Source organism: Molothrus ater, chromosome 3 (genome assembly GCF_012460135.2).
Source record: "Molothrus ater isolate BHLD 08-10-18 breed brown headed cowbird chromosome 3, BPBGC_Mater_1.1, whole genome shotgun sequence".
Taxonomy (NCBI): Eukaryota; Metazoa; Chordata; class Aves; order Passeriformes; family Icteridae; genus Molothrus; species Molothrus ater.
The window spans coordinates 96,460,448-96,478,570 of record NC_050480.2 but is presented as its reverse complement, the minus strand read 5'-3'; the positions used below and the strand labels follow the sequence as shown (position 1 = coordinate 96,478,570).

General features: G+C 35.9%; 1 protein-coding gene across 6 annotated transcripts in view; it reads left to right on the top strand.

Moving 5' to 3' along the window:
* Positions 1-18,123, top strand: part of ADGRB3 (adhesion G protein-coupled receptor B3) — a 446,791-nt gene that overhangs the window by 402,908 nt on the left and 25,760 nt on the right. For 5 of the 6 annotated variants that reach the window (XM_054514463.1, XM_036381328.2, XM_036381333.2 and 2 more), the window contains 6 exons: positions 379-529; positions 1,092-1,161; positions 5,909-5,975; positions 8,101-8,186; positions 11,680-11,778; positions 12,091-12,262. In XM_054514463.1, the coding sequence (XP_054370438.1) occupies positions 379-529; positions 1,092-1,161; positions 5,909-5,975; positions 8,101-8,186; positions 11,680-11,778; positions 12,091-12,262 (645 nt within the window). The remainder of the gene's footprint in view (positions 1-378; positions 530-1,091; positions 1,162-5,908; positions 5,976-8,100; positions 8,187-11,679; positions 11,779-12,090; positions 12,263-18,123) is intronic. The other variant, XM_036381331.2, reaches the window with a different exon arrangement.

Sequence of the window (18,123 nt, the reverse complement as noted above, 5' to 3'; positions counted from 1 at the left end):
CCACATTTTCTCTGTTCAGCTCTATGTGATTTTATAATCAGTAATTTTGTAACTGGCTTACCAGAATGGCTTTATGATGGTCCCTGGTGAAAGTAAATGTGTAGAGAAAAATCTGCTGGCATGACTTATTTTGTTTTTTTGTCCCTGCTCAGAACACTCAGTGTTTAAGAAAACAAGTCAAAACCTCTTCTGCCTAATCCCCATCAACATTTCTCTCTCTTTCTCTTGCTCTTTGTGGCCACCACATCATAAAGGGAGAAAAGGGAGAGTTGATGCTAAGGATAAAGGTCAAAATGATAGAATATGACAACTCTTTGACTTGAAAACAGAAATGAGTGTCCCTAATATTCAGCATGAGCTTCTCTTTGCTCCCTGCAGGGCATCTGCACCACAACCACCGCATTTTTACACTTCTTCTTCTTAGCTTCATTCTGTTGGGTTTTGACAGAAGCGTGGCAGTCATATATGGCTGTTACTGGAAAAATTAGGACACGGCTCATAAGGAAGCGTTTCCTGTGCCTTGGATGGGGTAAGTCAGTAAAATTAATTTCCTAAGAATCATTGGAATGAAACATTTAATGCAGTGGCAATGTTAATAATATAATCATTTTCTTCAGTAAAACTGAAAAATAGTAGACAGCATGTTACTAAAAGGAAAACTAGGTTAGAAGCCTTTCCACTGTATCTCAAGCTCATGGTATGCTGGTGTATAATGTAGCATTCTTTTCTAAATATGTTTTAAGAAAATTTTAGAAGATTTTCAGCAAGGTAGTGTAATATCAAGAAATCAAAATAAAACAAGAAAGAAACATTCGCTGAATATTCATGAAACCCCTTTCAAGCTAAGACCTGTCAAATGTATCAGTAATTTAGCTACATCAAAGCAGTACACCGTGGGCAGAAAACAGTGTCCTCCTCCCTGCCAGAGCTTTAGAAAAACAAACCCTACAACAGCAATGTGCTTCATTAAATAATTCATTCCATGTAAAATTGCCCATTTTGCATTAGCTTGCCCTGTCATTTTTGTCCAGGCAGAACAGCAATATTTTACTCAGCATCTACTGATTATTGTTGTTTTGGTTTTTTTTCAGGACTGCCAGCATTAGTGGTTGCAATATCAATAGGCTTCACCAAGACAAAAGGATATGGAACAGCTCACTAGTAAGTCAATCTGAAATGATAAACTATGTTTTTATTGACCAAGATTGTCATACCCATCAGGAACTGCATAGCACGCTCTACAGCTATCCATTCACACCTGGCATTGCACTGAGAATCACTGAGTGATCCACATAAGAACAAAAACAGCATGCCAGTCTTGGACTGAGCTCAGCAGAGCGCCAGGAATCCCATATTTCATTTGAGATTTTGAAATAGCAAGCTTGTAAGAAGCACTGAGCATTAGGTCCATGTAAACAGCTAACATTTATATAGATTTAAAAAAGAGAATCTTAAATGTTCTGGGTAACCTCTGCCAACCTTTAAACTTGTCCAAAACTGTACCTTTAAGAGCCTCTTTGGCACTCAGGTGTCTGCACACCAAGCAGGTACCTCGAGTTTAATGCCCCTGAGCAACTTGGAGCCAAAGCCCTTCAAATGTCTCAAAACAGTTCTCCCATCCATCCCCTCTCTCCTGGACACCCTGATCCAGTCCATTTCCTGGACTGAGCTGTATTTGAGAGACAGAAAGGAGGAAATCTGTGTGCTTCATTTACATTCAACTAATAGAGTACCAGTTTAGCCACCTGGCTGGTTCCAGTGTGTATTTAGCACCTTGGAAAATTGACTCCTCAGAGAGGCTGCCCTTCAATGTTCTGATGAAGAAGGAGCTGAGCCTTCCTCCTGCCAGTGGAGCACTCCAGCCACCATTATCTATGCAAGAGTGTGCTTCCTTTGGTCAGCCTGTTTGGAGCTCTCCTCACATTGCCTAAGAAATTAAGTATGCATCTGGACAGAAAGAGGAAATATGACTCTGTAGACTGGTAATGAGGGCATTCATCAGTGATGTGGATGAGTAAGGTCAAGTCTTCACTTCAATGAATATTTAATTATTCTCTTTAGCATCATCATTGAGATCAGGATTCCCCCCCCCTTCCCTGTATGTGTCATCATCTTGGCACTCCAGCTCTGGGTGGGTAAGAATACAAAACCAAACCTCCTCCTGAGTTCTGGCTCCAACCACTAAGCTCTGTAGTTATAAACTGTGACAACATCCATCTTGAGTTTTTTAATGAGGAATGTCTTATGTAACTGAAATGCTTAATTACACTTAGAGCTGGCAAGTGCAACAGTGGTCTTAGTCCCCTTTTGAGTGTTATATTGAGAACCTACTCCTCTGAATTATTTTTTCATCTTGCTGGCTTTTTTTTTTTATTATTATTTAGTCCTTGAACCTCAACTGGAAAACCATTTAGGCTGTGAGAATTACAAATCACTAAATAAGGATGTCCAGACCCCCATTGGGGATGTAGCTCTGTCCCTTGCAGGATTAATCCCATTACATTTGCTCTACTGAAATCATTCATGTGTGAGTACTTGCTTTAGTTAACATTTCTTCCTGCTTCCTTCCTGGGCTGAATGCATTTTTAAAAGAGGATATTCTGAAATATTCAGACAAAGCAACAAATCATTCATTAAGAGCAACCTGGAAAGTAAAAAAGAGCAGGTCTCTGTACATGTAACAGCTCTTCTCCCAGGATCCAAATCCAGCTGACATGGTACTATGGGAGAAAAGATCAAATGAAGGCGTACAAGGGACAAATAGAACCATAATTCAACTTTTTCATCTTATTTGCAAATATATTTTCTTGGCATTTGACATCAGAGTTACATAAGGAAAACAGTGAAGACAAGGAATGGAGATTCCTCCTCCATCACCAGCTGATGTGCTGTCCCACTCCAGAAGGCAGCAAAGAATTTTGTCTTATGACAGCTGTCGGACAGTGTAAAAGCAGAGCTCCTGTCCTGCTCCTCCTACCATAACTAAAGCACTTGTGTAAGTTTTTTAATTGCTTGCACTATATTTTGCCTAATTGGTTGCAGTCAGTTACACACATGCTGCTATCAGAAACACACCCTGTTGCAAATTATTCATGCTCTTGAAGATGCTCATTTTTAGAACATTAAAAGTGAAAATTAAGGAATTTATTCCAGTTCCATAGTCCCACACATGAAGAGATTCATGGAAAAGGAGAAGGTCCAAGAATCTTTGCAGCACCTCTCATTTCTCTATGTTGTATGTATGATGAAAGTGCTTGAATTGTTCACACTGGAGCCATTTCTGTGATCATCAGTCTCTGATTTCTGTCTTTTTTTCTGAGTCCTAATTATTAGACAGTTACATTTCTGTATTTTTTAAACTGCATAAGAAAAATATTTCACCCAGACACTTGCAGGGATAGAGATATAGGGATAGAGATAGAGGCTGAAGGGATTTCCTAAAAATAATTAAAAAACCCACAGAGACAAGCTTTTAGATATTTCAGGTTATCTGGAAAAGAGTAATGTGTCTGAAAGCTAAATAGCTTTTTCCTGCCTTTAATCTACTAAATATTGTTGCTATCTCTTTTCAGACACTCACAGCTAGGAAAGCATCACTACTAAAACTTACAGTTAATAAACCTGCATGAACTGCTCATGTTAACATACAGTGGAGATAAATTCCAGGAATTTATTGTAGCAGCAAAAATCAAAATTCTATCATAGTCATACTCTTGCCATGCTCTCTTAAAAGGAACCAATCTCCTGGAGAGTATCAAGCATCTCACAAAATGCACAGGACACAGGAGCAAGTGTACAGATGCTTCATCACTCGGCAGAATTTTATGATCATGTAACATGGTCCCATAAAGCCACCAGTGGCTGCTCTTAACACTAATCAATTTATATGACTTTCTGCTATGTGCACATCAGGGAGAAAGAAGAGAACATGAGAACAAAATAAAAACAACTATAAAACATGGGGGGAAACTATCAGAGCAAAGAAAGAGGAGAAGGAAAACTAGTAAAAAATCAACAGGAATTGCCTCGTGGTGTAGGAAGGCACCTGAAAATCTGTCTGCAGTCAGTCTTCAACAGAAGAAGATGGAGGAAAATTTATTTTAAGTCATCAGCTAGGAAATGTTAAATATATTACAATAATGATGTCACACACTGGTGAAAATCCAGACTGTTGAAAATTCAGATTGTGTAAAAATGAGGTTAAGTGAAAAAAAGGACAACCTCTACATTTTTTTCCAGCTCTGCCTCCTAGCAGAAATCACTTTTGAACAGCCATTTTACTTGATAATATGGAAAATAGAGGGAAACATTTTTCCTTTATCTCAAAGTGTTTTGTGAAAGAAACTTTTATTTTTTATTTAGGACCCTTTTTTCAGCACAGGTAACTGAAGTTATTTTCAAACTCCAATACATCAACAACTATTTTTATGAACTGCTGTTTCTGTCTCCCATTAACATGAAAATTTTTATTACAAGTCCTAATTACTCTAAGTGGTCATCTTCACTAAGTTTGAAAGTTCATACTGGTAAGGAAGTGCTCTGTGAATGCACTTCCCCCTCTCAGAAGTCTGTGTTCCCAGACTGATAATAATAACCTAGCTTTTGAAAAAACAGTAGGAAAAACTGCAGAAAAATTTGAAAGCATTTTTCTTTGCCATTGCAAAAATAAATTCAACATTAGTGTTGTAGGTGGTTTTTGAAGTAGGATGTAAAATAGCTTGGCATGTACTACCTTTTTAACTGTGAAGCAGATAGGAACTATTTGCATCCTTTTATCATTCCAGAATTTAGCACACTGGTGCTGTTGCATTCATGTGACAGTTTTCACATGGCTTCATTGCAATGGAAAATGCTTTTGTTCCTTGCAGTGAGAATACCAGCCATAACAGACCATTAATATTATGGTGTGCCTGCAGTTATTTTACTTGGTTTTGGAACGTACAAAAGCACTGATGGAAAATAAAGAAGATATGTGTGATTCTGATGTGAACGTTTCTGGATATGAAATCCAAGTAAATTATTTGAATGTATGTGCTAGTTTCCTCATATGTAGGTGTGATCATGCATTCAAATAAACATGCTGTTCTTTGAATGTGTAATCACTGGGAAAATAGCACAGCTGCATTTACTTCAGTGTGTGTAGCTCCTGTTCTTTTGCAGATTTGAAAAGTTTTACATCATAGTATATCAAATATTTAGAATTTGATTCTGTAAGTGCTCTGTGTTTGGAAATCTGATGGTTTTTAGTGAAATCTCTGATGCAGAATGACAAATTCTTTGAGATTAGGAGGTCTCCAGAAAATACAGTTTTCAGATGCTTTAAAATATACATTTAAATTGTTTGCAAAATATTAGAAGGAATACAGAACAGATCATATATCATATATGATTTTTCTCTAATGGACATATTGTCTTTAAGGTGTAGTTCTAATAACAATTATTAAATGACAGGATATGTAGAAACCTGTTTTTTTCTGAAGTTCCATATTACAGGTGCTTGACCATTTCATCACTTTTAAGTATAGAACTATCAGATATAGTAAGCTAGAAATGTTTCTAGATGCCTATTTGGCAAGGCCTGTTCAGTTAACTCATCATACATGACTAGAGATTCAATAAATTTTTGCAAACTTACTTTCTGTTTTGGTCTTTATACGTTTTGGTCATTTCAGTTTATGTGTAACTCATGTTAAAGACTTTGAAATGTTAACCACTGGTAATGGAAATATCTTTCACTTCTGTCTTTCACTATCTCTACTTCTTCATATCAACAAAGCAGTTCTTTTTTGTGTGTGCATATGAATCTCATACATCAGAAAAATATGCTGTATTAATTATTAATGCTCTCTTGACAGTGTGTTATGCTTATTTTTAATTTGTGTTAGTTCTTCTCTAATGTTCTTTCCAGCTGCTGGCTGTCTCTGGAAGGAGGGCTACTTTATGCTTTCGTTGGACCTGCAGCTGCTGTTGTCTTGGTAAACATTAATCTAATTCCCACTATCTTTGTATGAAATGATAGAAAGTGCTATATCCATTAGAAAGCTTAGATATACATCAACATTGCATTTTGCTGTAAATACTGAGATCATTGCTGTTTAACACACCTTCAGTATTTTGAATGCATGATTCATTTGATTATATCACTTCTTTGTACCAATTATCTCTCCATGTTTACACAGTAAGCTGTGAAAGAATAATGTACTGATTAGTGGCACAGAAAACTTGTTACAGGCATCACTGAGTTATTATCAGCAGCATCTACGCAATTGTCACTGCCTTGTGAAAGTCAGTGACAGTCTTGATAGAGTGCTGCTTGGCAGTGGATTGCTGTGCCAGCAAAAGCAACAGAAGGAGTGGAACCTGCCAGCAAGTTCTCCATGGCTACTGTATTTGAAGGCAAAGAAAAAATTTTCATAGCTGGGAAATGTTATTCATTTGTGTATTGATCTTCCACATCTCTGGACATGCATTTAGGTGTAGGATTCATTTCTGCCTAATTGTAGCTATCTGCAATGTAGATTTCGGCATCTAAGTCAGTTATCCCAGCCATATTTCATTGTCAGTGAAGAAAAATACATACTTTTAGAGATCAAATCATCAGAAGTATTTCAGCTGTCTACTTCAGGGTAAGATGAATTACATCCTACCTGTGCCATCGGCTATCAGACATCTGCTCTCCAGTCTGTATGGATTTTTTACAACAATTTATTTAGCATTTTTCCCTTACAGATTTTGAATCTAATTCCTCTTCCCACTCCAGAAATTTTATACTGTGATAACTCTATCAGCACTGGTTATTTCTGGTTTTCTCTTGTAAAAGAGAATCAGTCTTATTAGTCATCAAAGATAAAGCTATTCATCTACGTGAATTTTCCTGAAATGGATGTTTACTACTCCCATAGAGTTTGTCTCATCATCGCCTGGAGTCAAGCCAGGATCCTTTTGTACAACTCACAGTCCCTGTCATGGTAGAGGAGCCAAGGATGTTTACAAAAAGCCAGTTATAATTTTCACATGGAAGTAACTGTATGTTCTCTGTTTAATTGGCAAGTCTTTGTTCAGAGATGTTGGAAGTTCACAGTTGCAGTTTGCCCTACCATTAGCTGGTAGCTGTGGAAAGGAGCTGTTCCATGCAGCCACTTCAGCCTAAGTGTGTGAAGCCAAAGAATTATATAACACCAGCTGAAAAATGTTAATGCTGAAAATAAAGTTGAAAAAGAATTGGCAGGGCAGACTAGCAACAATTAGATATTTTGGCACAGGTTTTGAAAAACCAGTTTGACAGGAAAAAAGGATTTTCCTTCTTTAATAAATAGAAAAAAAGGAACATTAATAGATTCAAAAATTGGTGTTACCTATTTGCAGGGCCATGCAGAGACAGGTTAATAGAGTTCAGTTCAATAATACAAATGGATAATAACAGTCATTAAGTTGTCCATTAAATGCCATTAATATGTCCATTAAGTGCCAAAGTCTGACAGCTTTAACATTTAAATCTTTTTTAGGTTAGATCTTTAACCCATGTTTGTGATCATAACACCTTTTACTTTAGTGGGGCTAAACAGACATCCCAGGAATTTATCTGGTCCACAAAAATAGTAAATTGCAGCCAAACAAGGCTCAAAACTGGCATTTTGGTGAATGATATAGTGATTTAGGTACAGGAAGATATGGAAAACCACAGGCAGGTTCTGCATAAGTGGGAACACCCACATGGGCCATAAATGTTTAAAAAGGAACTATGCTCTTCCCTGTGCAGGGAACTCAAATTGCAGCAGTTTTCCTGGAATACGATATATATCGGTGCAATTAAAACTGACAAAACATTAAAGTTATATTACTCAAGCTTCTGGCCATCAGACATGTACACATATACAGTTTGATACCAAGCGTAATTCAAGGTCCCAAAACGAGCCTGTTGCAGTGTGTGTGATTATGTCACCTTTTTGTTACAACCTTTTGATGTGTTCAGGGACATTGCTACATTAATGCTCAGAAATGTAAGAGGAGGCATTTTGCTGGCCTGTAATACAAGAGAGCCAGGATACAATATTTTATTTTAGGCACTGAAAGATCAACTGTTTGTTTTCTGTTTGACAGGTCAACATGGTGATTGGCATTTTGGTATTTAATAAACTTGTTTCCAGAGATGGAATCCTAGATAAAAAACTCAAACACAGAGCGGGGTAAGCAACAACTGGGTTATTTTAAAGCATATTAAAATTTTATCACCAGTTTTCAATTACAGATTTTCAACAAAAATTCTTTTGATTGTGCTATGAACTTTTATGTCAGTGTAACAGTGTTTCTAACAGATTCCAATAATCTCAAAAGCTGCTGTTGCATTATCCTGAGGGAATGCAACTAAAAAAGCTAAATATAACAAAACACAGGTACAACAGTATTAAGTTAATAAGAATGAGGATTTACAAATCTGAGCAGAGGTCACAAGATGCTTTCATTTGTAAAGCTGTTGCAGTTAGGATAACAGTTTTGTGAACTGTGTGTACTGAAGGAACTGATTATTTTTGTCTAGCTGTCAAATATAATTACTATGGCAAGAAATGTTATTCGTTTGTTTTAATAGTTATAACATGTATTTTACAGCAATATACCCCTTACATAGGTCAATGTTATTCTGCCATTTTGACTACATTAAGAATTTGCCTTTGTTGTTGCATCTACATAACATCTACCTATGTGTATTTTCTAAATTAGTGTAAAATAACATCATAGTAAAAAAATTCTCATAGTTAAAGAGTTAAAAAAGAAAAAAAAAAGATAAATGTGTCTTATTGATTATTTACTTGTATTTACACAAAAAAATTTTCTTATCAAGAGAAGAAAAGATTATGACAGTGGTGGTATCAGAAACTGTTCTAGAGTGGGTGACAAGGAAGTACTGCAGCAACAAACCTATATTCATTGCATATTGGAGAAAAGTATTTCACAACTGCATCATCACCTTCCCAATGCTTATGAAAGTGTATTTAAACTTTGAATAATTATTTTTTACAGTTGTATTTTCTAGTATTGTACTTTGGGCCAGGTTGTGGCTTAACTCCATCAATATCTGAGTTTTTAAAAATGATAAATGATGGTATTTTCATTTTATGTGTATTACTGCTATGGGCAAAGTTATTGCAGATTCACTTTTAATTATTTTAAAATTACATTATTACACGTAACTAACAGTAGCATTCCTAATAAGTTTGATGAGTACACTTATAATAAATACTTTAGCTGGTGTGATTTGCATTTCATGTTAATGCAATCAAGTATTTCTGCTTTTCAGTTCTTCCACCATCATTTTGACAAACATGTACCGAACCCTGTATTTTTATTTCTTCTGTTTTCATCTGTTTTCATTAGAAAGTATTAATTTCATAACCTTACTTTTGTCTACATTGCTCCATCAACATTCTGAACTTTGTAATAACACTAGTGAAATCTAGACTATTATAAAACTACCCAAATTATTTCAAAAGTAGCAATGACTTAGTAATCACCAATTCAAATTCACATATGCTCTACATTCAGTGATATAAGGAGCTGGAACAGCCACAGGTTTGGCTTTGTAAGTTTTGTAGAGATATTCAAACTTAGATTTAACTGCTTTTGGTTTTGTTTTTCTTCCTCAAGCTACTCAGTTGTAGGCTATAGAAATCTATTTGCTTATACTTTATTTTCTTGATGAAACAAATAGCTTGTTTTCTAATTGTGCAAATTAGTAAAGAAAGATTTTATTTTAAAATAATCTATCTTTAAAATAAATGGATAAAGAATCATAGATTGTTCTGTTAGAAATAAACCAGCTATTTTGGGAAAAGATGTAGATACCCTAATGAGAAACAATCTTAACTTGTGTGATATTATGAGATGGTGGCTTACCAACAGCATTCCTTGATACTACTTGGCAGATGACATCTCTTGAGTCATTCTTTGGGGCATAGAAATTGGTTCATCATTTGATCCCCTCTAGAAAAGTGATTGTCACTCATTCCTCAAGTATCTTTTGCCAGCCATTCTCAGGAAGGCAACTTCATTCTTCCTGGCAAACACTGAACTTATATTTGTCAAAAGTTCAGTCAAAAGTTCAGTCCTAGGATTTAAAACAAGTGAATGGGGCAAAATATACTAACTCCAAATGCTTTTTATCACCTTAATAAGCATATGGAGAATCAGCAAGTGGGAAAAAATATGTTGATGAATCTCAATCACAACCTCAATCCTTATCCTGCTAAAAGACGAAGCGTATGCAAATACCCAGGCTGAAAATTTACATTTGGTTTATACACACATTAAGTTCTATTATTATTTTCAAGATCCAGAGCAGTTTTGTAGAGGTAAAGAGAATAATCCAGTCTAATAATGCTGAAGCACTGCAAGGGAAAGACAGAAAGTACTTTCACAAGCTTAGTTCATACTTACCCAAGGCATTTTTCTAGTTCATTCTTTAATCTATATTTTTAATTGATACCAACTGATGTGGATTCACTGAGTTATTTTCTCACCCCAAAATCATGTTATAAAAGATCTTGGTTCTCACTGTTTTCTTACAGAAGAAACTGCCTTTTTATGTGAAATATACTTTGCACTTTTTAGTGGAAAATCTTCATTTAGTTTTTCAAAGTGGAAAATACTGGAGTTCAATGTTGTTTTGGACAGTATGTTAAAAGTCTTGTGAGTGCTGGATTTGGCAACAGCAAAGAGTTCAGTTGGTTGAAATATCTGGGAAAAAAAACCCAAAATGTTACTTATCTTCACCATGCTGACCACTTTCCAGCTGGAAATAAGTAAAACATCCTTCCTGTCAGCTATGTCACATCTTATTCAGCTGTGGTTACTCCCATTTCTGATAGCAGAAAGAGAAGGAATAGGAAAAATATTTTTTTAGTTGATTCGAGAAGCTGATTGCATGCTGTATGGAAAACTTAAATTCCAGGTTTTGTCCTTTAACTCTCCTGACAGGTGCAGAGGTACAATTGTCTATGCAAAATGCTTTGAGTTTAATGCTTGTGTACTGTGTTGTATTAAAAGGCAAAACAGGTCACCCTTTTTTGGTACCAACTGATACTTATTTCATCAGTTTCCATATGTTTCAAGCCCTGTATTCAGACCTTCACATGACATGAATAAATCCATTCCAGATATTAATGGGCCCTGCAGGTCACTTGTAAAAATCTGTCTATACAGTATGGACATACTAATTTGAGGCTTGAATAAATTTTGCAGGTTTCTTTCCCTATTAATGTTCTGTAATGGTCCATAGTTCACACTTCTCTTTTAAGTGACCTGTGCTCTTTCTCAAGCATGTTTGGATGCAACAGTTTTTCATCAGGTCTGAATAGAGGGATTTCACTTTGTGTGTCTATACTAGCACGTGCTTATGTTTATTTCAGTGTACTGAGCAGTTTTTGATCACATTTGGGGCCTTTTTTAGATTAAGTGGAAGAAATAGAGTTTGCATGAAATTAAGCCCCATAACATTAACATGTAAAGCTAACAGTAATGTAAAGTACGAAATACAGTTTTGCAACAATATAGAGCATTCATCTTGAATAAATCTACTTACTTTTTCTGCATGACGTCATATTTAAAAGCTAAATTTCAGTAGCAACGTTTTTTGGTGACAATTCAATATTTTGTTCTTTTTGTGGGTGTTCTGTTTGTTTGCAGTCAGATGAGTGAGCCTCATAGCGGTTTGACGCTCAAATGTGCCAAGTGTGGAGTAGTTTCAACAACAGCTTTGTCAGCCACCACCGCCAGTAATGCCATGTTAGTCCTGATCATTTACATCTTCTTGTTACAAATCTTATACAGTGCATGTGAGACAATAGTTTGATTATGACAACTGTGTTTGCTAACACTGAATAAAGTGCTAAGCACATTTAAATACTTTTTTAAAAATTGCAAATGAGTTTATTAACTGAATACAGGATATTCTGTAGAATGTAAAGTACAAGTGTTACATTCTTTTCTATGATTTTCAAGTTAAATTGATAAAGTGACATCCTTAAATATGTTTTATCTAATGGTGAGCTTTTAATATTTTTTTTCAATATGCTGCTTTTCTCTTTTTTTCAATAGGGCATCCCTTTGGAGCTCCTGTGTGGTGTTGCCACTTCTAGCACTGACCTGGATGTCTGCAGTTCTGGCCATGACAGACAAAAGATCAATATTATTTCAGATACTTTTTGCAGTATTTGATTCATTACAAGGCTTTGTTATTGTCATGGTCCATTGTATTCTCCGAAGGGAGGTGAGAAATGGCTTCCCAGTTTTCCAAAGGGCTGTGCTCCTGTTAATCTCTCAACTGCTCTTTAATGTTATATACAGCTTGCTCTGCAGAAATATATTTCATAGAAAGAGAAAAATAATTTATGGTGACATGTATAGGAACAAGTGAAATAGAGAAAGAGCAAAAGGGGAAGAGAGGGAGGAGATAAGTTAATTCCAAGTGCAAAATATCAGTATAAAACTTTACCAACTTAATTCAAGGTGTCTTTTAATCAGTCCCAAGTACAGTTGATTTCTAAGTGTTAGTCTTTCCCAACGAGTACAGGAAAAGTTGAACATGAATGCCCTTCTGAAGCCCTATCAAAAGCTATAGATTTTTACACTCTCTAAAACAGGACCAAACACAACATTTTTTCAGCTTATACTGTCCCTGAAAGAGGGCACAAGGAGATGATGTGTTATGTTGGTGAAGATCTACCCTTTCAGATCTGCAAACTCAGGTACATACTAAAGTTATGGAGACAGCAAGGATGAAGACAGATGAGTGCTGTGAGAACAGCAAGGACTGGCAGTACCCTGGCCTGCCCTTCACAGCTCAGTGCCACCTGCCACAGGATTCATCACCACTGAAATCTGATGGCAAAGCTCCTACACAGGTGCTCTTTAATCTGGCTCTGGTGACAGCTTCTCTAACCTGCCTAACCTGCTAACTAACCCCACATTTTATTGAGATGGGTTTGAGACCAGTGGCATAAAGCTTTGTTGGCAGGTCTGTGGTAATGGGGCTCTCCATCAAAAATGAGCAGGTGGAGCTGGACTGGAGAGTAGTTCCTAGTCCATGGGCATACCTATGTGCTATTCATTTATCAACTTCAGGATATTTACCACACCTGTAAACCAGATTATAATGTCCAGCATATTTCCCTGGGATGGGCAAAAGTTATTTGAAAACCTCAGGACTAAAAAATAACTAAGGAAGATGTTTCAAGAAAGGTTTATTCTCAATGCTGAGTGAGGAATCTCACACAGGGGTGTCCCTTTTCACCACTGACACCCTTTAAACACTGAAATTCCGTATATTAATGAAAAATAATTATGAGTAACATAATTTATTCAATTCTTTCAGCATTGTGCCACTTTGCATGAGATTTATATCACTATCCTTCACAGTATGCATATGTGATTATCTTATCAAATAATTACATTGTGCTGAATCTTTCTCAATTTAATCACTCTGTTAGGAGTGATGAACTTTTGTATTTCTTGGTTTATCAGCTCTCATATTGGAAGGGGCTTACCTCATTTAATACCTTTTCTTCTTTCTTTAACTTTTGTTTAGGATAAAAATATATGCAGAATAAGAGATAATATTCAAGAAAAATCTATTTTATGTAGAACTGTCTTGCAATCCCCTTATTTTCTTCAGTAATTTCTTTCCCAATATGATTTACATCTGGGAAAGAGGGTAGTCTCATCTGTAAATCTGAAAGCACTCATTTCATATATTCTTTTGGTATAATGGTAAGACACTTCATTGATTTTTAGTACAAAGGAGAGTGGTTTCATACTGGTTTTCCTCTCTCTGAAATTTTTGTATCCACTGGGATTTATTAATTAGCCCAGAAAGGGCATACAACATCCCAATTACTGTCCTAGGGAATAATTTTAATTTTAAAATATATGCTTTTTGCTCAAGGTTGCATGTGAAAAATTCAAAACTAAAGCAGTATGAACAACATTATCTTTCACAGTCATAGAATATTGTCAGTAAGAGGAGACCCATAAGGATCATTGAGTCCAACTCCCTGCTCCTCACTAGACTACCTAAAACTAAACCATATGACTAAGAGTTGTGCAGACACTCCTTGAACTCTGACCATGGCTTGGAGCCACGACCAAGTATGTTCCAGTGGCTGACCATCCTCCAGGCAAAGAACCTTTTTCTAATGTCCAGTCTAAATTCCCCTATTCCCCCATTCATTTCTTGTTCTTTTAATTACATTTCCTTCTGTTGCAGTTCCATTTTCATGTGTCTTTTGTAAGGATCCAGAGAGGCTGAAACATATACCTGGTTATCAGTCATTGATTTTGTCAAAAAAACCCAAAATCTGTGAAAAATTATTAATATAACTTAGCATAGCACAGTATAAAATAAAATTTAAAAAATTAGAAAGCAGTAGTTAAACTTGCATCAGTGCAGTAATGCAGAAGCTTATTTGGAAAAAAATGTATTTTGACTGTTGATGAAAGATTAATATCAACAGATATCTACCAATAATTCCCTAAGCCTTGAATTAAAGATGGATTTCCTAGTCTAATGGCAGCTCTTTGCTGCAAATGCTTCATTCCCAGGCAATACTTCAATAATGTTGAACATCTCATAGAAACATTCTTGTCTGACTATATTCACAGGTAGGACTGTGGTGATTGAGGTGGACTTAGTCTTTTCGATATGTAAACTCAATTTTCAAAGTCATAGGATACCTTGACTGGAACCACTTTTAGCTCACTGTTTCTAATGTAAGCAATATGCAAAAGTTATAAGTTAAAAAGCTTATAAGTATGATTCTAGAGGAATCTTTTCTTTAGATTTATGTGTAGGAAATCAGCTAGTTGTGGTTTATTTTGTTCACTGCTTGTTTAGCAAATCACACACACACATATATATATATATACATATATATATATATATATATATATATATATATATATGTATATGTATATATGCAAAGAATCCTTACTCTGTTTAACAACTAACAGAAGTTGCTCAGCAAGTCAGTCTTAGCAGTTACACATTGCGATTCTAACATGGAAATTCTAGAAGAAAGACATTTTATAAAGCAGCTAAATAATCTATTTAAGTGGTGTTTTTATAAAATTGCCTCATGAGAAGACTTGCCAGTGAGGCCCAGAAAGCACCAAGGTTTGATAAGGTTCTGCCTTGTCAAAATGGAGGAAACGTTTCTTCTTCAGCCGTGACAACTTAGGCAGAATTCAATGTACAGAGACATCTTATTCACTAATCAGCAGTTTATCTGCAGCCAAAATTATGATAGTGGTGTTGGTGGAAGACAAAGAAGCTGAGGTATATTGCTGATTGAATTCTATTTGACAGAACACATTTAATTTTCTTTAGTCCTCCAGATTTAAACTGCAAACTGGTCAAAACACTTGAGGAATTAAGGAGATATTTTTCATATGGGAAAAAAAAAATCATAGAAATTTCTTCAAGAAGCACAAAGAAGTTCAAGTTGATGCTCTTGAATCAATTTTAATTTCAAACTTATTTGGTTCAGTTTGTAGCAGCAAAGTCAGGTGTCTACTACACAGAGAGAGATGTAAGTCCAGTAAGTTATGTTTCAGTCTGATTCTGGAGTCTGGCTTTCCAGCCCCAGAGACACTCAGGTGAGTACAGGCCAAGAGAATGGCCATCATGCAGAGTGGGCAATGCCATCTTTGCACTGCACATGGTGCCTCCTAGCTGAAAGAACAGTCTGGTACTTCTGGTTGTCTGCAAAAGCATTTAGCTCTGCCAGTGCCTGTCAAGGAAATCCCGCCAGAATATTTGTCACTCTTGATGACAGCTAGAAAGCTATCTCAGTTATAGCCAATAAGATTGATCTAATATTTATAGCATGCCGGCATAGGCAAAACAATAATTCTGACTGTCAGGGGGAAAAAAATCTGGGGAGGAATATATCTCCATAAAATTCAAACAAAGAGGACAGCCCTGCTTTGCTATGCCTTTATTGTCATTACATCACAAAAAGAGACAGACTTCTACAATTATATATAAAAACCCCTTTTTATTCTCTTAGTTGTATTGACATAAAGATAAATGATGGAAGTATTTGTTACTTTCTCTAACACACTGTATTGAAGACCTTTTGTGACAGAAGCTGGGTTAGGAAGCCAGGGATTTTTACCAACTGAGATGTACAAAGAAGAAGACTGTGATTTCTCTATTCCTCTCCACCATCAATTCAGTGTCTTTTGGAAAGGCATTAAATCTTTCTATACTTATATTTCCTAACTTCAAAAAAAATATGATACTTTTTAAGCATAAGACCTTTCATAGACTATTTGGAAATTTTGGAAGAAAAATGCAAAGTAGTTAGATATTATTGCTTCGTTTTGCCTTCTTATCCCAGAGAGCCTAGAGCTGTTCTTTTTTTTTTCCTCACCTTCCTGTTTCAACACCTAATTGGGCATTGGAAGATGGTGATGGATGTGTCACAGAACGATACGAGGGGTCAGCATTGAGGCTTATCTATCTCAGCAAAACAGTTTGCCTGATCTGCTTGAACACAAGATGCTTTAAAGCTGATTTGAAGCACGCTTACTAACTTATGTTAATGCTGGTGATGGGAGGAACCCACATGTAATTTTTTCTTTAGCTGTGCTCTGCAGCGTAGAGAGCATTTGGATTAAATTCATCGTTGGCGTCTAGAGCCCACATTTCAGAATTGCTGGAGAAAAATAAAAAGTACATGAGTAGGGCAAGGGTAAGTTATAAAAGCTTGGAGCTGGTTACTGTTGCTAAGGAAACTACTTCCCTGGTATCCGCACGTTCATCACATCTGTCTCTCCTTCTCTGCCTGGCTCTAAGAAAATCTTGTAACTTGATGTTAAAAGGCAGCAGGGAAAACAAGATTATGTTTCAAAGTAAAATGTAAAGACAGCACAGTCTTTACACACTCAAACAACAATTTTGAACAAGCAGTTTAGAAGAGCAAGTTGATATTTAGAAAGTTCAACCATTTTGATTCTGACTTGGGTGAGGACATCTAAAAATTGAAACATATGTCAGTATCCTGGATAATGCTACATTTTACATTCTGTTAACATGTTCAGATCATATGCTGCTTGCACTTCAGAAGCATTGTAAGAAACATGCACATTCAAGAGGATCCTAAAATCAAGATTCACTGCTTTAAGTAGAAGGCACTGAAAATATGACATGAGTTCTTGAGATTTCTAGACCTATTAGAACTGAGGAACGTCCATGAACAAAGAGTCCCAAAAATTAGGAGGCCAGCTGTACAGAGTGGAGTGAGATAAACAGTATGTTCTGAAGTAACTATGCTTTGGAGTCAAGCATCATGTGCCTGGAGATGAGATTTAGCACAGCTGGGGATGCTTTGAAGGAAGCATTTTTTATTTTATTTTTTGTCAAATCACTGTGCCAGTGCTTATCCAAGAGTATAAAACTCTGAAGTGTGACCTAACTTTAGCATTGATAAAGTGAGAGAAGACTTGGATTAAATTTGCAGCAACTGGGAGATGCCAAATTAAATTAACATCAAAAACATGGAAAACCAAAGCAAGTGCAGTGACCTAAAATCACAATCTGAGTTTCAATACAGCAAACTTTAAATTACAATGTGTGGTAAGTCTTGGTGTTTTGAAATCAATCCAAACCTTCCCACCTTGCTTCATTCTTCCTTCTGCCCTATTTTTGCTCCCTCCACCTGTAGCAGTCACTTATCAAGACTGCAAAGCACTCCTATTCATTTAAGGGTTTGGCCCTTTAATAAAATGCTTGCTATTTATAATTTTTTTCATTTCATTTTTTCTTTTGTGATAGCTTCTAAAAAACTCACATTAGAATATGATACATTTAAAGGGGACTGCTCCTCACCAGCAACAATTGATGAATTATCCTCTTCTGCTGTTCACAAAATGTCCATGAGTAGGAGAAAATTTTATCCCTTTTAATTATTCTGAATAAGATATCAAGTAATTTTTACAGATAATAAATGGAATGCAGTTTTTTTTAGGCATTTCATTCATAGTACTTTTTATATTTGAACAAGAAATTGGATCACCAAACCAAGTTCTCGTTTCCCAAGTCACGTCTTGCTTTTGCACTTTTAAAAAATC